Source organism: Neovison vison, chromosome 6 (genome assembly GCF_020171115.1).
Source record: "Neovison vison isolate M4711 chromosome 6, ASM_NN_V1, whole genome shotgun sequence".
Lineage (NCBI taxonomy): Eukaryota > Metazoa > Chordata > Mammalia > Carnivora > Mustelidae > Neogale > Neogale vison.
Genome location: NC_058096.1, coordinates 55,956,506 through 55,973,724, shown reverse-complemented (window position 1 = coordinate 55,973,724; position 17,219 = coordinate 55,956,506). Strand labels below are relative to the sequence as shown.

The following is a 17,219-nucleotide window of genomic DNA, read 5'->3' as shown; positions in this document are numbered from 1 at the left end:
AGTACTAACGTAAGATATTTACTGACATGAAGGACTTATGTGTTAAGTATAATTGTTTCAGTGACAAAATTAGAATTTTTCTAGTTAATTTGAGTTTTACCTTTTTTTTACTTTAATTGGAAATGATTATTTGTTCTTACAGTCAGATTTTCTTTTAAAGGTAGCTAGAAAAATAAAACAATAATTCAAAACATCAGTCAGTTGTGGATCATATTTTAAATTCATCATAATATGTAAGATGTGATTTTCATAGGCACAACAAAACTTTTGCCAGATTTTTTCAAAGCTAGTGTTCATATTGACTGCATAGATAATTATAACAAAGTAAAGGCTAATGAATACATTCAAACAGCAGATAGAAACCTTTCAGAATTTGCCTGGAATTATTTTATGGTTTAGCTCTTTTTACTCACCTTGCTTTAAAAATCCTGACATTATTTATTCTTTGTGCCTGTTGTTTTTTGGTTTCTTGATTTGCTTAGGATCCACGCCTGATTACTCCCTTGGCTTTTGCTTTAACATCAGATAATAGAGAACAAGTACAGTCTGGACTGGGAATATTGTTGGAAGCTGCTCCACTGCCAGATTTTCCTGCTTTAGTGTGAGTTGTAGTCATTTGCAGTGTATCTCTTGTGGTCCTGGAATATCCTGCTGTGTTTCTTTAATAGTCCTCAATACAGATAGATTAGAAAGTTTGTGAATCAGAGACTTCATTATATAACAGTTGGTAATTTTTCAAGTGATTAAAAGAAAATTTGATTTCAGTAACTAAAAAGACCAGGTGTATACTCAGGGAAAAGCTAGCTTCAGGTGGGTTAAATGTTTTTCAGGCACTATGCCTCTCTCTCTCTCACTTCCTCTATTTGATATAATAGCTTCTGGACTACGCTTATATCTTACCAGTTTAGTTCTTACATAGAATGAGCTTTCCCTGTGTCAGCTATACGGCCACCCCCCCCCCAAAAAAAAAGACATTCAGATTAGATGTGAGGAAGAATATCTTCAGCTTAAGGGTTTGCCAGAGGATAAGATGGGAAACTGCTCTAAAAGATTAAACACTTAATAAACAACATGGCTTTTAGGACTAAAAAACAACCAACAAAAACAAAACAGGAAAGAAAACAAAGAGCTTCTATTCCCAGTTATTTAAATTTTTTTTTTTTTAAGATTTTATTTATTTATTTGAGAGAATGAGAGAGAACATGAGAGGAGAGAGGTTCGGGGGAGAAGCAGACACCCTGCTGAGTAGGGAGCTGAATGTGGGACTTGATCCTGGGACTCCAGGATCATGACCTGAGCTTACCTGCCCCAGGTGCCCTGTTTAAATAAACCTAAGCATCACTTTCGTTGACCGAACCTGGGTCATTTGCCATTGAAGGACCTTGGCAGATAACAAGGGTTCAACTCTGAGAACTACATGAAGTGAAAGTTAATTTGGGGGAAGTAGGAGGATTTAAAAAAAAAAAAAAAAATTGTGCTTTTATCAGAAAGTAGAATAGATAGTGGCCAGGCAGAATTGCCCACTATTCCCATTGATTTCAATCATTAGGAGAATATTTGCTATTTTTCTCTTGTTAAAGAATTTATTTATTTGAGAGAGTGAGAGAGAGTGTGCGCAGAAGTGGGGGGAGGGACAGGAAGAAGCAGGCTCCCTACTGAGCTAGGAGCCCCTGACATGGGGAGAGATGGGGCTCCATCCCAGGATACTGGGATCATGACCTGAACCAAAAGCAGATGCTTAACTGACTGAGCCAGGAGTCCCTCTGCTATTTCTTTTAACTGACTTAGAAACTTATTTTTCAGAATTAATAATTTAGTCATAAATTAAGAGATTAAGAACTATGGAGAACAAGACCTAGAGACCACATAATCAAAATTCTCTTCATTGTAAATATTTTTAAACAAATGGACAGATAGGGAGTTTCTCAAGTTAAGATCTGGAAATGATCTATGAAGCTGCTTCATTCATCTGGAGCTTGGTTGCTCCAGTTGTGATAATCTGACATAAAGGAAAGCCCCTGTGTTTCAAAATGGAATGCTTCAGCTTCACTGAAAGTGGGAGTCTCACCCTCTGTCCCTGTATATGAGATCTTCCTACCATTTCTTTGTATCTTGGCTGCCCCTGTCTTACTTGTGTTACATAATTTTCTCTTTAGAAACTATGTCAGGTGTTCATTTATTTTATTTATGTCTTTTTATGCCTTTGTTTATATCATCTTAGTTTAATAAGGTAAATTTATATGTTAGATGGGTGGGCGGGTACATAAGTAGGTTTTTTGGTGTACATTTCCATCTGGTGAGGGCCAAGTATGTGCCAGGCCCTCTTCTAGTCATTTTAGATATTGCAGTAAATTAGACTGGGAACCTCTGTCATATGGTTTATATTCTAGTTGGGAGACAAGTTAAAAAAGTTAAGTTTCATAATGTGCATGTCAGTATGGGTGTAGGGGGCTCTCTGAGAAAGTGAATTTGTACTGAGACCTGATAATAAGATGGAACCAGCTCTATACAGATCTGGTGGGAAGAATATTCTAGTAAAGGAACAGCTCATTCAAAGACCCTGTAGCAGGAACAAGACATGATAAATGGGGCAGAATGGGAGTCAGGTTAGTGAGAAGATTCTGAATGAGAAAGGGTAAGAATGAAGGACATATGTGAAGGACAGGTGATGTTGCCCATGGTGAGAAGGATGTTCTTACCAACAGCAATAACATTGTATTTAAGTTTAACAAATAATCCATACTTACAGACTAGTTCTAATGTCTCCAGAAAAGAGGTGAGATTGTCATTAGTAGAAAAGCATTTACTTGACAGTATTTAGGGTATTTTCCAAAATGTGGCTTCATCATAGACTCCAAGATTATTTCAGAAATATTTGAAGGCTTATATTCCCCAAAAAGTTCCATTCTAAATATTCTCTAATTCTATACTAACTACCCTTTCCTCTATTTTTTTTTTTTAAGATTTTATTTATTTATTTGACAGAGAGAGCGCACAAGTAGGCAGAGACGAGGAAGCAAGTTTCCCGCCAAGCAGAGCGCCTGATGCGGGGCTCAATCCCAGGTTCCTGAGATTCTGACCTGAGCTGAAGGCAGAAGCTTAACCCACTGAGCCACTTAGGCACCCTCCTCTTTTTTTTTTTTTTTTTTAAGATTTTATTTATTGAGAGAGTGTGTGGTCCAAGTGGGGTTGGGGGAGCAGACAGAGAGGGAGAGAGAGAATCTCAAACTAGTGCGAAGCCCGTGGCAGGGCTCTATCTCACAACCCGGTGATCATGATCTAGGCTGAAATCAAGAGTTGAACCCTCAACTGACTGAGCCACCCAAGGCTCTCCTTCCACTATTTTTTTGTAATTCATCCATCCATTCATTCTTTCTTTCTTTCTTCCTATTCAGACTTGGAGAAAGTATAGCAGCAAACAATGCCTATAGACAACAGGAAACCGAACATATGCCCAGGAGAATGCCCTTGCAATCTCTAAATCACAGTCTTCCAACATCAGTAAAATGTTTAACTCCACCACTTTTGAAAGCTAGAGTTCCAGGATTGAACATTGAGGAATTAATAGAGAAACTTCAGGCTGGAATGGTGGTGAGTGGTAAATAACCATTATAAATGGGATTCTGCCTGGTACATACCAACTAAATATCACTCCTGATTATAACATTTATTTAAATAACTTAAGATGCCAATTTGATCAATGAAACCTTATCTTTTAATATGAAAATAACAACATTCTAGAAAGTTTGGAAAGAAAGAAAAAAATTAGCCATAAAATTCCCACATTTTAACACCAATCATTTTCCCCCCAGTCTTCCCCAGTTAGTCCACCCTCATCCTTCTATCCCTCTGTTTAAGAAATATATCCCACAAGCATATCAAGTCCTACCCAGATACTCTTCTGCAAAAGCCAGGTTAGTGAAATGTTTGTGAACTGCCTAATACAGGATTAATTTTTTTTACTTTGTTACCATTAAGTTTTAATGATTTTGGTTTTTTTATTGTGTTGAGTGTTAAAATTTTCTGATTTTCTGATTTTTGACTGTTGCATTAAAACTTAGGTAAAGGAACAAATTAATGATGTGAGAATATCTGACATAATGGATGTATATGAGATGAAACTGTCCACATTAGCCGTGAGTACAAGCTTATTTTAACTATACATAACAGTTGAGCTTTAATAGATGTTTTTCTGGTAAGTGATAAAGATAAATGGTTTGTCTTCTTACAGTCCAAAGAAAGCAGGCTACAAGATCTTTTGGAAGCAAAAGCTCTAGCCCTTGCACAGGCTGATAGACTGATTGCTCAATATCGCTGTCAAAGAACTCAAGCTGAGACAGAGGTGTGTATAATATAAAAACTTATCTGATATGTAGAAAAATAAATGAAGCAGAACATGTACGAAATTTTAGTTTTATTTTTGTTAGTGTTTGAAGTAAACTGTTCTCAGCATTTGACTACTCCCTCCATCTTGAAACCCTTCCCCCTTTAATTTTGGTCACCCCAATATCTTCTGATTTTCTTTCTACACTAATGGATATTCTTTTCCTATATCCTTTAAGGACTTCTCTTCCTCCATTCAGCCCTTAAATGTTGGGTTTTCCTGGCATTATGTTCTAAGTCCTTTGCCCTTCCTTAAATAGTCCAGGGATTCAGTCATTACCAGAATGTTAATGTTAACAATTTTATATGCTGAGCCCAGATACTTTTTACTAAGCATTAATGCTTCCTGTATAGCTCTTTTTAAATATATAGCAAATACTTCCCATTCAGTATGACTAGTCTTGAACGCATCACCAATTTCAAAAATTTACTCTTTTTTATATATTCCATCTTGTTCTGAAGAGTTCTAGATAAAAATCCTGGAAATCATACTTCCTATAATTAGTCATTCACCAAATCCAGTTGATTCTACCTTCTAAATATTACCTTTTTCTGCCTTGTTTCTTCTTGCTACTATTTGCTACAGGTCAAATTCTTTTCATTTTTTATATGAATCATAGCAGAGCCTCCAGTTAGTCTTTTTACCTTCATTCTCAAGCCCTCTTTTCACCCACCCTCTACGTGCATCCCAAGTCATCTTTTTGTATTTGGTTCCACCCTCCCTTGTTCCCCTACAGTGATTTCTGAGGCTGTAATCTGATTTTATTGCTTCTGTGGTATATACCTGCAGCGGCTTACCATTTTACTCAGCAGATGATTTTTAAATTCCTTAGTTTGGCACGTAGGATTCTAAAACTACTTTCATTCCTCATCTCCTTGGATTTCTGTGCATTCTCTGCGATCACCTATATCAGATTTCTTTGCAGTTTCTTATGCAGTTCTGTTGCTCTGCAGTTAGTTGACATACTCGGGTTTCTCTGTCCTTGTATTTGCTCTTCCATGTCTAGAACACCTTTTCCTCTTTCTCTGCCTAACTCCTAATAATCCTTCATATTTTAGTTTAAATACTTCCATTTCTTAGGAAGCTGTCTCTTGTCGTCTCCTTCCCATACATGTGAAAATTATACAACCCTGCTCCCCACCCTTGATGTCCGAGACAGTTTCGGTATCTCTAGGCCCCAGCAAGCACAGTACTTGGCACATGGTAGGTGCTCAGAAAGTCTGACATTGTGCTGTGCGCACATATACACACAATGTGTACATTAGGAGTGAGAGCTTACTGCAATAATATGAAATTCCTAGCAAATATAAACGGAGTCTCAACAGTTTGATATCATTTATAATGAACTGTAATAAAGTCATTTGATTTTTGAGAGGTATTAAAGTCAGTGGCACATAAAATACCTTTAGAGGCTTCTCAGAGTACTCATATTTGAAAAAAATATGAATAAATACAACCATATGTTTTCCTTTTCTTCTGTTGATGTGGATTCATTTGTCTTAACAATGTATTGGATTTATCATAAATTTCAACAAAGAAAATTAGTGATATTAAAATCATTTTGTCCTTTCCCTTCCCATAGCATATTCTTATATTCTATGTCTGTTGGACATGTCTTGCATTTTATTGGAGAATTTAATGTTTTATCTGTTTTACTGGAAAGGTTTCTTATAAAAATAACGCTAAATAATGGGGTATTACTGCTTTATAGACTGTCAAAAAAAAGAGAAAGGCTTAGGTTTTTATCTGGCATTTCAATATAAGAGTATATTTCAGGCTAAAGGGTGTTGGGGGGAGTTCACTTCTCATTCTAGTGTTCTGTTTCTTTAATGTTTCATGTCACAAATACTTTCATATTAATTTAGGCTGTATTCCCTAATTGTGCTAGCTTAATTTTAAGTGTTGCTTAAACATCTGTGATATAGTTAAGATCTTATTTTTAATATCTACCTGAAATGGGAAAGCAGATTTGTGTAAACTTTATGGTTTAGTGTTGATGGCTAGCCTCAGGGACCACACATACCCTTTTAATTAAGTACAGAATGTAGACCTACTTTCTTGTTGTTATAATTGTGCTAATTTCCGTGCGTCTGGCCATGCCGAGATTTTTCTAGTCAGGACAATCTCTTAAGTAAAAAAAAATGTAACGGTGTTAGAGTTAATAGAAGTAGTTAATTAATAAGTATATTGACTAATAAAACTTTATATAACCAAATAGATGCTTGCCTCTTAGATATTTAGTAAATCTTTTAAATTGTAGAAATTGAGCCAGCAATACATGTGGAAGTAGAAAAGTCTGTGTTCTGTTTGGTTTGGTTTTAGGCACGGACACTTGCTGGTATGTTGAGAGAAGTTGAGAGAAAAAATGAAGAGCTTGGTGTGTTGCTAAAGGCACAGCAGGTTGAATCAGAAAGAGCCCAGAGTGATATTGAGCACCTCTTCCAACATAATAGAAAATTAGAGTCTGTGGCTGAAGAACATGAAATACTGACAAAATCCTACATGGAACTTGTTCAGAGGTAAATTAATAAAGTAAAATTTTCTGTGTAAAGTTAGGAGTCTAGAATGAACACACAGTATTTCTTTTCTGTGCTGCTAAAATCCTTTTGTAAACGTTTACATATTCTGATAATTCTGTAAGTTAAGGAGTTGACAAGAAACTTACATCACAGGTAAATGAAGTATTGCTTACTCAAACTTAGGATCAAAGTCAGAAATAGAATACAGGTTTCTTTGTTTCTCTCCAATTGACACTGCTTCTTTCATGTATTCATGCAGTCCTCAGTCATCTGGGGTTTTAACACCACAAGAACAAGTTGATCTGCTTTGTTCACTGACAAACCCCTAGGGCCTGCAGCATTACTCAGTACACAGTCAGGCATTCCATAAATGTTGAAGGACCTTAGTTGTCATAATTTGTGTTAAGTTGAGCCATATGAATTGACCATTTCTGTACATCAAATGTGTTGAATATGAACAATTTCATATTCAATTGAACATATCCAATTTCCAGTCTCATAACATGGGAATTCAGGTGTTAGTGTTTAAAACATCACTCAGTTTGTACTCATTATTTCTCCTTAATGTCACTGAATATGGTTTACTTATATATGTGACTTTATCTGTGGAATAAATTCATAACAGGTGAATTGTTAGGTTAAAGAAAATGTGCTCTCAGGTTTTTGATGGATTGACAAGTGTCCTTTCAAAAAGGCTTACATGCCTACTAACAAAATACAAGATTGATCATGCTTTCCTCCTTTGTCATGCTTTCCTTCTTTTAATCTTTTAGGTCAATTTTAAAAACTGAGATATAAAGAAGACCCGAAACAATTACAGATTCTCTACCAAACAATAAAAACATTCCAGTTAACTTGTTCTTTTTTTAATTTATAATTTAACATTGATTAAGATTTGAAAAAATCTTCTATCTATGCTATAATATAGAGATCTAGAAGATTTTAACTCTGTAAGATCTATATGCTTATTTGCCAATCAATAAAAATGAAGGGTGGAAAACATACAGCATCTAGAAAATTTGTGACATTAAAATTTCCTAAACAGGATATTTTCTCCCAGCAATAACTTTCTCCAAAATCTGTTTTAGGCAGCCCTGGTAGAGTGGACTATTGGTGTTAAGTCAGGATGTGAGAAAAAGTAATAAGCATTGGTCCCACAGAAATATGGGGTTTCCAGGAACCACTTGTACATCCCGTTGATGTTCCAGATAGTGAGTGAGGGGCGAAGAGGTAAAATTCCTGCCTTCTGGGGCCAGACAGTACAAATAATGAAGTTGGCTGGGGGAAGAAAGGTCATCGCTAATGGTAGGGACTATTTAAAGGCATTCAGATTCAGAATTATAAAAACCACATGGGACAGATAAAACACTTCTAGGCAAATTTGGCCAGTGCTACCAGTTTGTACTTAGTGAAGTAAAAAAAAAAGGACGTTTTATGCCTAAAATACTTGGGCGTCAAAGTATCACTTTAGAAAGTATTTCTGTGTTTACTTTGCTAGTAAACTAAGCAGAACTGTTAGATGCAGAGCTCTGAAGAGGCAAGTGAAGTTTAGTATCCCAAACTACATCATTAATTTGACATTTTTAATTAAACATACATTATGCCCAAGGGGCTAACAATAGCAGATTTAAGTTTTATTTTTTAATAAACTACATCCTTTTACAGAAGTTTTTAAAAATTTTCTGGATCTAACTATGAAAGTAACTATAATATATATAGCAAATTATGTAGAGCAATATTATCCATAAAGCTCTATATCCATAAATATGAGGTAAATGCCCTGCACTTTTCCTTTTTATAGTAAATATTACCTCCTAAGTCAGCCAAAATAAATCTTTAATGTCTTTTAGAGTTAATCTTTCTTTATGGCCTGCTTGTTCATGACATTCCTCTTCTTCAGTGTATGCAGTTTGGTTTGATGAGATAATAAACGACACTGTTTCTTTTTTCCATTAAATGTTTGCCTCCCTAAAAATATCAACTCATTTTGTCTTTTCAGGAATGAAACCAATGAAAAGAAGAATAAAGATTTGCAGATGACATGTGATTCTCTGAATAAACAAATTGAGACAGTGAAAAAGTTGAATGAGTCATTCAAGCAACAAAATGAAAAGTAAAATCTCTAGTTCTTAATTCTAATTATTTTGGATTTTTTAAAAACAGTGATTCTCTTTATACAGAGCATTGTTTTTTATAGATAAAGTTAATAGAATTACCACTTATTTTAGATATAAAATACATATTTGACAAAATGTAAGGTAATTACTCTTATTAATTTGCTCTTAAAATACTTGTTGGAAAGAAAAAGAAATGAAATACTTCCTTGATGTGTTCTTCTATATTTTTTTATAACTTCAGAACTATTGCGCAATTAATAGAGAAAGAAGAACAGAGAAAAGAAGTACAGAACCAACTAGTAGACAGAGAATGTAAGCTAGCAAGTAAGTAACTTCTTATTTAATATATTGTCTATATTTTTTAACATATCTTATGTTGGTAGAAGAATCAAAGCATGATTTATTTTCTACTTCTCTCCCTTTTTTAAAGCTTAAATCACATTTTAAATAACTTTCCTTTTCTTGCCATAACATTTTACAGAAGAGTTTAGTTAGATTGATTAAATTGAAAAAGCAATATATATATTTTTTTAATCTGGGAATTAGAGGAAAGGATTGTCTTTTCAAAAGAGTTTTAAAAGAATATAACAGCAGGTGGCAGTGCTAGGTAACTTTTAGTTACCATCTTCTAATGGCAGTAGCTCTGAAATGATCCACAAAAACATTTTTGTTCTAACTCACTTGCCTTAGACATCTGCCTAAATAATTTTATATACTTTTTTATATCTTTCTAACCCTTGATCTATGAGGATTGTCTTTCCCCTCATAACTATACATACAATATCAGGGACAGAGGAAGAGGGAAAGACATGGAGATTTGGCATTTTCTGAGGAATACTGTCCTACAGGAAGAGTTTCATGGTATTTTCTATTCATCAAAACTGTGGAACTTTTATTTTCAACAAGGCATTTCTTCACCTTCCCAGTTGTTGTTCTTTTGCTCTAATGACATAGTGGCTAATTAACCCTTTCAGGGTAACATCAGTATGCAACCTCTAACCATATAGCTGACTGTTTGTTTGTTTTAAGATTTGCAACAAAAAACAAAAGTACAAGAAGAAAAAATTAAAATCTTGCAAAAAGAAAGGGAAGATAAGGAAGAAACCATTGATATCCTTAGAAAGGAATTAAATAGAACAGAACAGATAAGAAAAGAACTGAGCATTAAGGTAAGAATCTGTTGAGTTCTCATTGGTAGTAGATGAATAAGTCTGATTTTGTAGAAAAGGTGAATTTGGGTAAATTAAAGTTCTGGTTCTTTAGTAATTTTATTTAGAAGATATTACAGTCTTAGAATTGACAGTTTTTTAGTAAAGGCTCTCTCGCAGTGTGAAAACCTGATTTCCTAAAATCATGAAAAACCTGTTAAATATATACTGTGTACCAGCACTTACTGCTTTTTAGTGGGCAAAGAATACATGAAGGGGTTCCCAGATCTGAAGGTCACATACAGGTGGCTGTGTTTGGCTGCCTCTCCCAGCTTTTAGGGAAAGGAATAATAGTAGTAGTTCCTATTTGTTAAGAACTTTATAATTTGCCAAGAACTCTGAAACATTTTTCTTAATACACTTCTCCTTAGCAAATATATTAATATATAAGTATCAAATGTTTTCAACCTACAAATGAAACTGAGCTTTGAGTTACTGAGGGTGTGTCACAAAGCTAATTATTCAGTATTCTGAATCTAAGTCCACTGTTCATTCCACTTTATCATGGTTGGTTGTGTGTGTTAGCTATGAATAGCACTTTCTGGCCCAGCTGCTGCTAGAAAGATGAGAACACACCAGGATTAAATGACCACTTGAACAACTACAGAGCACAAGTGAAGAAGAGGCGTAAAATCTAATGCCACGTTTAACGATTTCCTGGTTCTCCTTTGATGTGGTCATCTTAATAGTGATTCTAAATTGTGATGTGTACTGTTTTCTGCAAAATTTCAGCTGCTAATATTGACTTAAAAAGACAAATTGAATGTGTCTTTCCAATTTGTATTATATTGTTTAATAATTATTTATCTTAAGCTTACCATAAAATTTAATTGACTAAGATACAAAACATATTTGTAATGTGTCTTTTGACATAGTTGTTTTACAAATGAAAAATAGGACATCTTAAAATATCTGTGAAAGGAAGACATACTAAGTTTGTTTTCCTGGATTCCTTCCTTCCCCTACCCCCAATTCCTAGGCTTCCTCCCTAGAAGTTCAGAAGGCCCAATTAGAAGGTCGTTTGGAAGAGAAAGAGTCATTGGTGAAACTTCAGCAAGAGGAGTTGAACAAACACTCTCACATGATAGCAATGATCCACAGTTTAAGTGGTGGAAAAATAAGTCCAGAAACTGTGAATCTCAGTATATAGAGGTTACATATTTATCTTCCGGGGGAGGTGTGGTAGGGAAGGTAATTTGTGACTCTGAAACCATAGCAAATTATTATCTAATTATTAATTTAGTAAAGAATCTGATCTGATAAATATTTTTATTTGGTCTTAAAAGTTTTACTTACGGTTTCTGGCTTTCATTGCTTAAAGCTTTCTTTGGTTCTTATATTAGAATATTCTTCTTGACCTCCATTATTGTTTTTCTAAGGTTTTTCCCTTTTCCTTAGTAGCTTTCCACTCCCTTCTGCTTTTTAATTTATTCTCATTTGTGATTAGATTTCAAAATCAAACTTTCTTGATATAACAATCCTAAAGATTAAAAAATTGAAAAGAGTTATTAGTATAAAAAGAGAAAGCATGGCATTGCCTGCAAAGTTTTCTCTAAATAGCACAAAAGAATTCAGTAACTTTAAAATAATTTTATTTTAAAATGCAATTTAAAATGCAGTAAGATATATGGTATAAGTTCTAAATTTGAAAAAATGCAACGAGTAGAGAAATAATGTGAAAAAATTAGAAAATATCAGATGTATTAAATGAATACATTGTCACATTTAAAAAGTGAAAATTTGTAGAATTATTTGAGATAGCCTTAGTTTTTTATTCTTTTTAAAATGTACCATGTTGTTCTGTCCATATCATTTCTAATCAAGAATTTCTTTTGATTTGCACCAGGATAACTTGGATTCCACAATTGCTACATATTCAGACATTTATTATTTGTTAATTCAAATGTGAATTGCATTTAATATATTGTCTTTTGTTTAAATAGTTTTTAATTTGGCCATTTAATTTTAAAGCATAGGTTGAATATCCTTATTCATGTATTCTTTTAATACAAGGGAATTTTTCAGTACTTTTCATTTGAATCAAATGGTGTAAGTAGTGTTTAAGAAGAGTTTTTATATTAATATTTTAGTTGATTTTTATTGCTAGTTTCCAACCATTAATTTTGCTTGCTGTTTTCTTCCCTATTTGTATCTTCATGTGACTTAAGTGAGCTTAGATTTACTTCTGTTTTTCAACTATAGTGTATCTGAATTTATGTTTAGAAATTAGACATATTTTCAGAATTTGCTAATTATGTTAGGTATCAAACTGTCATAGTTTTATTATATATTTGAATACATTTTGTATATTTCTGCAAATTTTTTTGAAAAGCGTTGTACAGAGTATCACATTTTAGATTGCTGCTTGTTCTATAAGGGGTTTTTTGAAATTACAGTCATTTTCAATTTTATATGAAAAAATATTTAAATGAGTAGATATGACTGAAGAACAAAAGGCTTTGTAAAATAAAACAAGAAGTTCTGAAAAATAAAGTAATGAACCAAAACCTATAGGGAAAATCAAACTATCTATACAATGTAGACACTTAAGAAGACACTGAGCCTAGCCCACTGCTGCCCAGTAGAACTTCTTGTAATGTTGGAAATGTTCTATGATACACTGTCCAGTATCATAGCCTTTAGCCATAGGTGATTTTTGAGCACTTAAAATATGATTAGTTCAACTGAAGAATTTAGATTTTAACTGCCATCCTGCTGGACAGTGCATATCTAGTCCATTCTTATAAGTATGCATTTATATAAAACACTCAATTTGCCTATTCTTGAAGATCTATGTAGGCAGAGACTCCACATATTTGTTAGCAACCTTTTTTTTAATACAACAGTTTTAATGTGTCATTTTTGATCTCTCTAAAGAGAAATAAATGTACTTTAGCTTTAAAGATGAGTACTAATCAACATCCCCTTCATTTTTTTCTGTTTATCCTAGTCTATCTCTTATAGCATCTTTCATATTGTCCCTTTTAGGCTTGTGTACCTCAGGTTAAAATAACAAAGAGAGAGAGAGAGAGTGTGTGTGTGTGTGTGTGTGTGTGTGTGTGTGTATTTTCTTTTTTTAAAAACTTTAAGTTTGAGCCACACCATAGAGTTTTACAAATGATTTCTGTGTGTCTATGTGTATGACCATTTCCTAATGGAGAAAGTAGAACTAAGTAATTGTATCATTGTATTAGAATTGTTCAAATTCTCTAAAAATCTTCCTATGAAGAATTTGTTCAAGTGTACATTAGCACAGTTCCTTTTGCCATTTACATTTGCCACTTGACTAGATACAGACTTCTCTTAAATTGGACTGATTGAAGTTTATACTAAACTCTCTTTTTAATGTCAGGGCAAAAACAAATAATCATTAAAACTTAATGCTGTGTTTTGGGGGGAAATTGTCAGATTAGTATCCTTTTATTTGTATTTATTTGTTATAAAGTCTAGTTATTTATGTTAAGGATATAACATAAGATTCTCTTGAGTTAGGACTCTTAGTTAAATGAGAATGTTTGACTTCCAACTTCTACCAGAGGCTCATTCACATATGTTAAGGTACTTCTAATCAAGTTATATTCCCTAAAACTCATAACATTTAATTTGATCTGTTTCCTCTTTTCAAATAGTTACGAATTGTGTTTACGGCCTTACTTCTGATTTACCTACTGATGAACCAAACACATGCCCTGTTTATGACTTAATTTATAGGAGTCAGCAAACATTTTCTATAAAGGGCCAGATAGTAAATATTTCAGGCTTTGTGAGTCATCGTGTCTCTCTTACAACTACTTAGTTCTGCAGTGGTAGCAAGAAGCAGCCCTAGACAGTACATAAATAAGCATGACTCTGTTCTAATAAAACTTTATTTACAGAATCAGTCAAGGCTTTGCTATTGGGTGTTATATCTTATGGATTAATTGGCCCTTTTATCATTAAGAAAGATGTCTCTATCTCAGTAAACTTTATCTTGAGGTCTGAGGTCTTTTTAAATTGGTATATGAATATAGCCACTCCAGCCTTTTTATGTTTTCTGTTGTCCTCGTATATATTTTTCTATCCATTTACTTTTAACCTGTGTCATTATATATAAATTCACAACTGTAAATAATATATAGTTCGGTCTTGCTTTTTTTTAAATCTCTCTTGACAATCACTTCACAATCCACTTAGAGTCAATATTATACTAGTTAGTATAAAATGTAGACGCCCTGTTACTGTCTTGGTCCTTTTATGTTCTCCTCATCCTTCATGTTATAGCTGACATATATATCTATATGTATTATTGAACCTGAAAACAATGTTATAATTTTTGCTCTAAATAATTATTTGGAAATACCCTGGCTCTCAACATCATATTTATACACAACAATACACATAAGTAGTATCTTCATTATAACACTATTTTTTTTTCTTTTGAAATAATAAGTTAACTTGTAGGGAGATACTGCAAATACCCTGTTTCTTCTAACTTTCACCCACGAGTTTCAACCTCCATTGATAATTCTTGCTTGAATCAGTTATTACTCTGATGGCTGCCACTTTTGTTTCAGAAACTTTTGTTGGAAGAAAATGGAACACATTACCCATAATGATAAATAAGTGTTTTGTATTAAGAAACAAATTGTATATTTTCAGCGTTCATTGAGTTTACATTCAAGGTAAATTTTTAAAAATGAACAAATAAAAATATGACCTATGCCTTTAAAAGGTAGATGGTTTAATTTTTATAATATGGATAATGAATGTGCTAAGTATTTGAAATTGTATGCTTCTGTCATCCATGCTTTGAAATGAAACAAAAATTTTTAAAAATCATGGATTTCTTTGAATCTGCAAATCGCTTTAAAATCTTAAAGTCTTATGCTGTTCAGCATTTTGTAGTTAATTGACTTTCTTCCTGTCATGCAAAGACTGAGGATGGTTTTGTTTATATTTGCGTTCATCTAAACATTTCAAAAATACCCTAAGAAAACTTAATTATCACCATGACTAAGAGGTACCATAATTATCAGAAACCATCTTTTCTTCACATTGAACTACAAATAGCCCATCATAAATATCATTAGATGTGAGAAGTAACTTTCCTCCCAACTAAATACATATTTTTAGTTATCTTAATTCCCCAAGGACCTAATGTTTATATGTTCTTGGTATCTCCAAAAAAAAAAAAAAAGATAATCTTGGGATATACAGCAAAGGGCTTTTTATGTAAGGTCTAGCCAGTGCTGCATAAGAAAGTGACATTTTCAACGTCAATAGAGTAGGTTGGGTTACAGTTTCATTATGTTATTAAAAACTAATTTTCCACTAAGTAGCTGGGCATTTGGCAGGGATTTAGTAGTGAATATGATTCTCCCTCTCCATTATATTATCTACAGTACTCCAAGAATTATATTTCATCTCACTAATCTCAAAGAGCCAAATATAAAGGTATTAGAGTAACCTTATGCTTTCCTCAAACTTCAAATAAAAAGGCTTGTGATTAGCCCTAGGAAAAGACAACACTGTTCATGTTCAATTAGGCAGGGTTTTCATTTACCCACAAATAAAGACTGGTATTAACTAACACACTAATTTATATAAAACCCACAGTTAATCAGAGCATGTTAGAGCTGAAAGGATTCTTAAAGAACAGTAAAGCCAGGCCCCCTGTGTTTCAAAAAATATTTAAACTTTATATTACATTTTCAGAAAAGAAGTCTGGTGATTTAAACATACTGATCAAACTACATAATGAAAAAATAAACATGGATTTTGAGCAGTTTAATTTCTAGTATTTTGTCTTAGGATGTACACTAAGAGGATATACAACAACATGTTATTATAATACAAAATTGGAAATAACCTAAGTATACAGTGTAAAATACGTTTCTTAAAATAAGTCTTTTTAATAAATGGATTGAAATATATGGGCACATGGAAAGAGATCCCTGATATGTTATGGGGAAAAAGCATGAAACCAAACTCTTTGTAAGCAGTGATTCCCATACCTGCATATCTTTAAGATATATAGGTGTGTATAAATATGCAATACATAAATATAAATGGTAAACAATGGCTGCCTTTGAGTAATGAAATTGATTTTATTGTCTTTATCTAAAATCTGTAACTAAATGTTACTTAAAATTTTTTAAAGTCATGTTTTAAATCATGAGTTTTGTAACAACATTGAAATTTAACTTTTAGCTTTGCCTAAGGAAAGTTTCATCTGTAAAATGAAGATAATGTGTACTTTATAGATTTGTTATTATTTTTTATTTTTCTTACAAATACAAAATAAGGAGGTGCCTAGATGGCTCAGTTGGTTAAGCATCCAACTCTTGGTTTCAGCTCAGGTCATGATCTCCGGATCATGGGATCTGAGCCCTGTGTGGGACTCCACGCTTAGCATGGAATCCACTTGGGATTCTCTTCCTTTCCCTGTGCCCCTCCCCCCCAACTCGTGTGCTCTAAATAAATAAATAAAATCTTAAATACAAAATCAAGCTGATGCCTTTTAGTAATTTCATAGTGTTTATCTCCCTTTTGGGAGTTAAAAATGGTGTAGAAGGGCGCCTGGGTGGCTCAGTGGGATAAGCCTCTGCCTTCGGCTCAGGTCATGATCTCAGGGTCCTGGGATCGAGTCCCGCATCGGGCTCTCTGCTCAGCAGGGAGCCTGCTTCCTCCTCTCTCTCTCTGCCTGCCTCTCTGCCTACTTGTAATCTCTCTGTCAAATAAATAAATAAAATCTTTAAAAAAAAAAAGTGTAGAAATCTTTATTTCCTTTATCTTTGGTTTCTGATTTCTCCTCATCAAACCTGTGACCAATTGTGGAAAATTTAACAGTAAAGAATCTGCATTTTCGAGAGTAGTACAGGGTGGCAAGTTAGTACTAGGCATTAAATAAATCTTTGAAGTATTCTAGTGTGACTAATTGGCAAAAGCCAGTCTAGGCTGCCTTCTTACCTAATTTATTTCTAGGAAATAGCTATTCTAAGCAGTGTTAAGT

The 17,219-nt window shown here is 33.5% G+C and overlaps 1 protein-coding gene across 2 annotated transcripts in view; it reads left to right on the top strand.

Moving 5' to 3' along the window:
• The window catches only part of CIP2A (cellular inhibitor of PP2A), a 36,187-nt gene extending 21,878 nt beyond the window's left edge, over window positions 1–14,309 (top strand). For both annotated transcript variants that reach the window (XM_044251351.1, XM_044251352.1), the window contains exons 13-21: window positions 483–601; window positions 3,396–3,591; window positions 4,062–4,136; window positions 4,232–4,342; window positions 6,707–6,903; window positions 8,903–9,016; window positions 9,262–9,344; window positions 10,050–10,189; window positions 11,208–14,309. In XM_044251351.1, the coding sequence (XP_044107286.1) occupies window positions 483–601; window positions 3,396–3,591; window positions 4,062–4,136; window positions 4,232–4,342; window positions 6,707–6,903; window positions 8,903–9,016; window positions 9,262–9,344; window positions 10,050–10,189; window positions 11,208–11,378 (1,206 nt within the window). In that variant the 3' untranslated portion in view covers window positions 11,379–14,309. The remainder of the gene's footprint in view (window positions 1–482; window positions 602–3,395; window positions 3,592–4,061; window positions 4,137–4,231; window positions 4,343–6,706; window positions 6,904–8,902; window positions 9,017–9,261; window positions 9,345–10,049; window positions 10,190–11,207) is intronic.
• The last annotated feature ends 2,910 nt before the right edge of the window (window positions 14,310–17,219 follow it).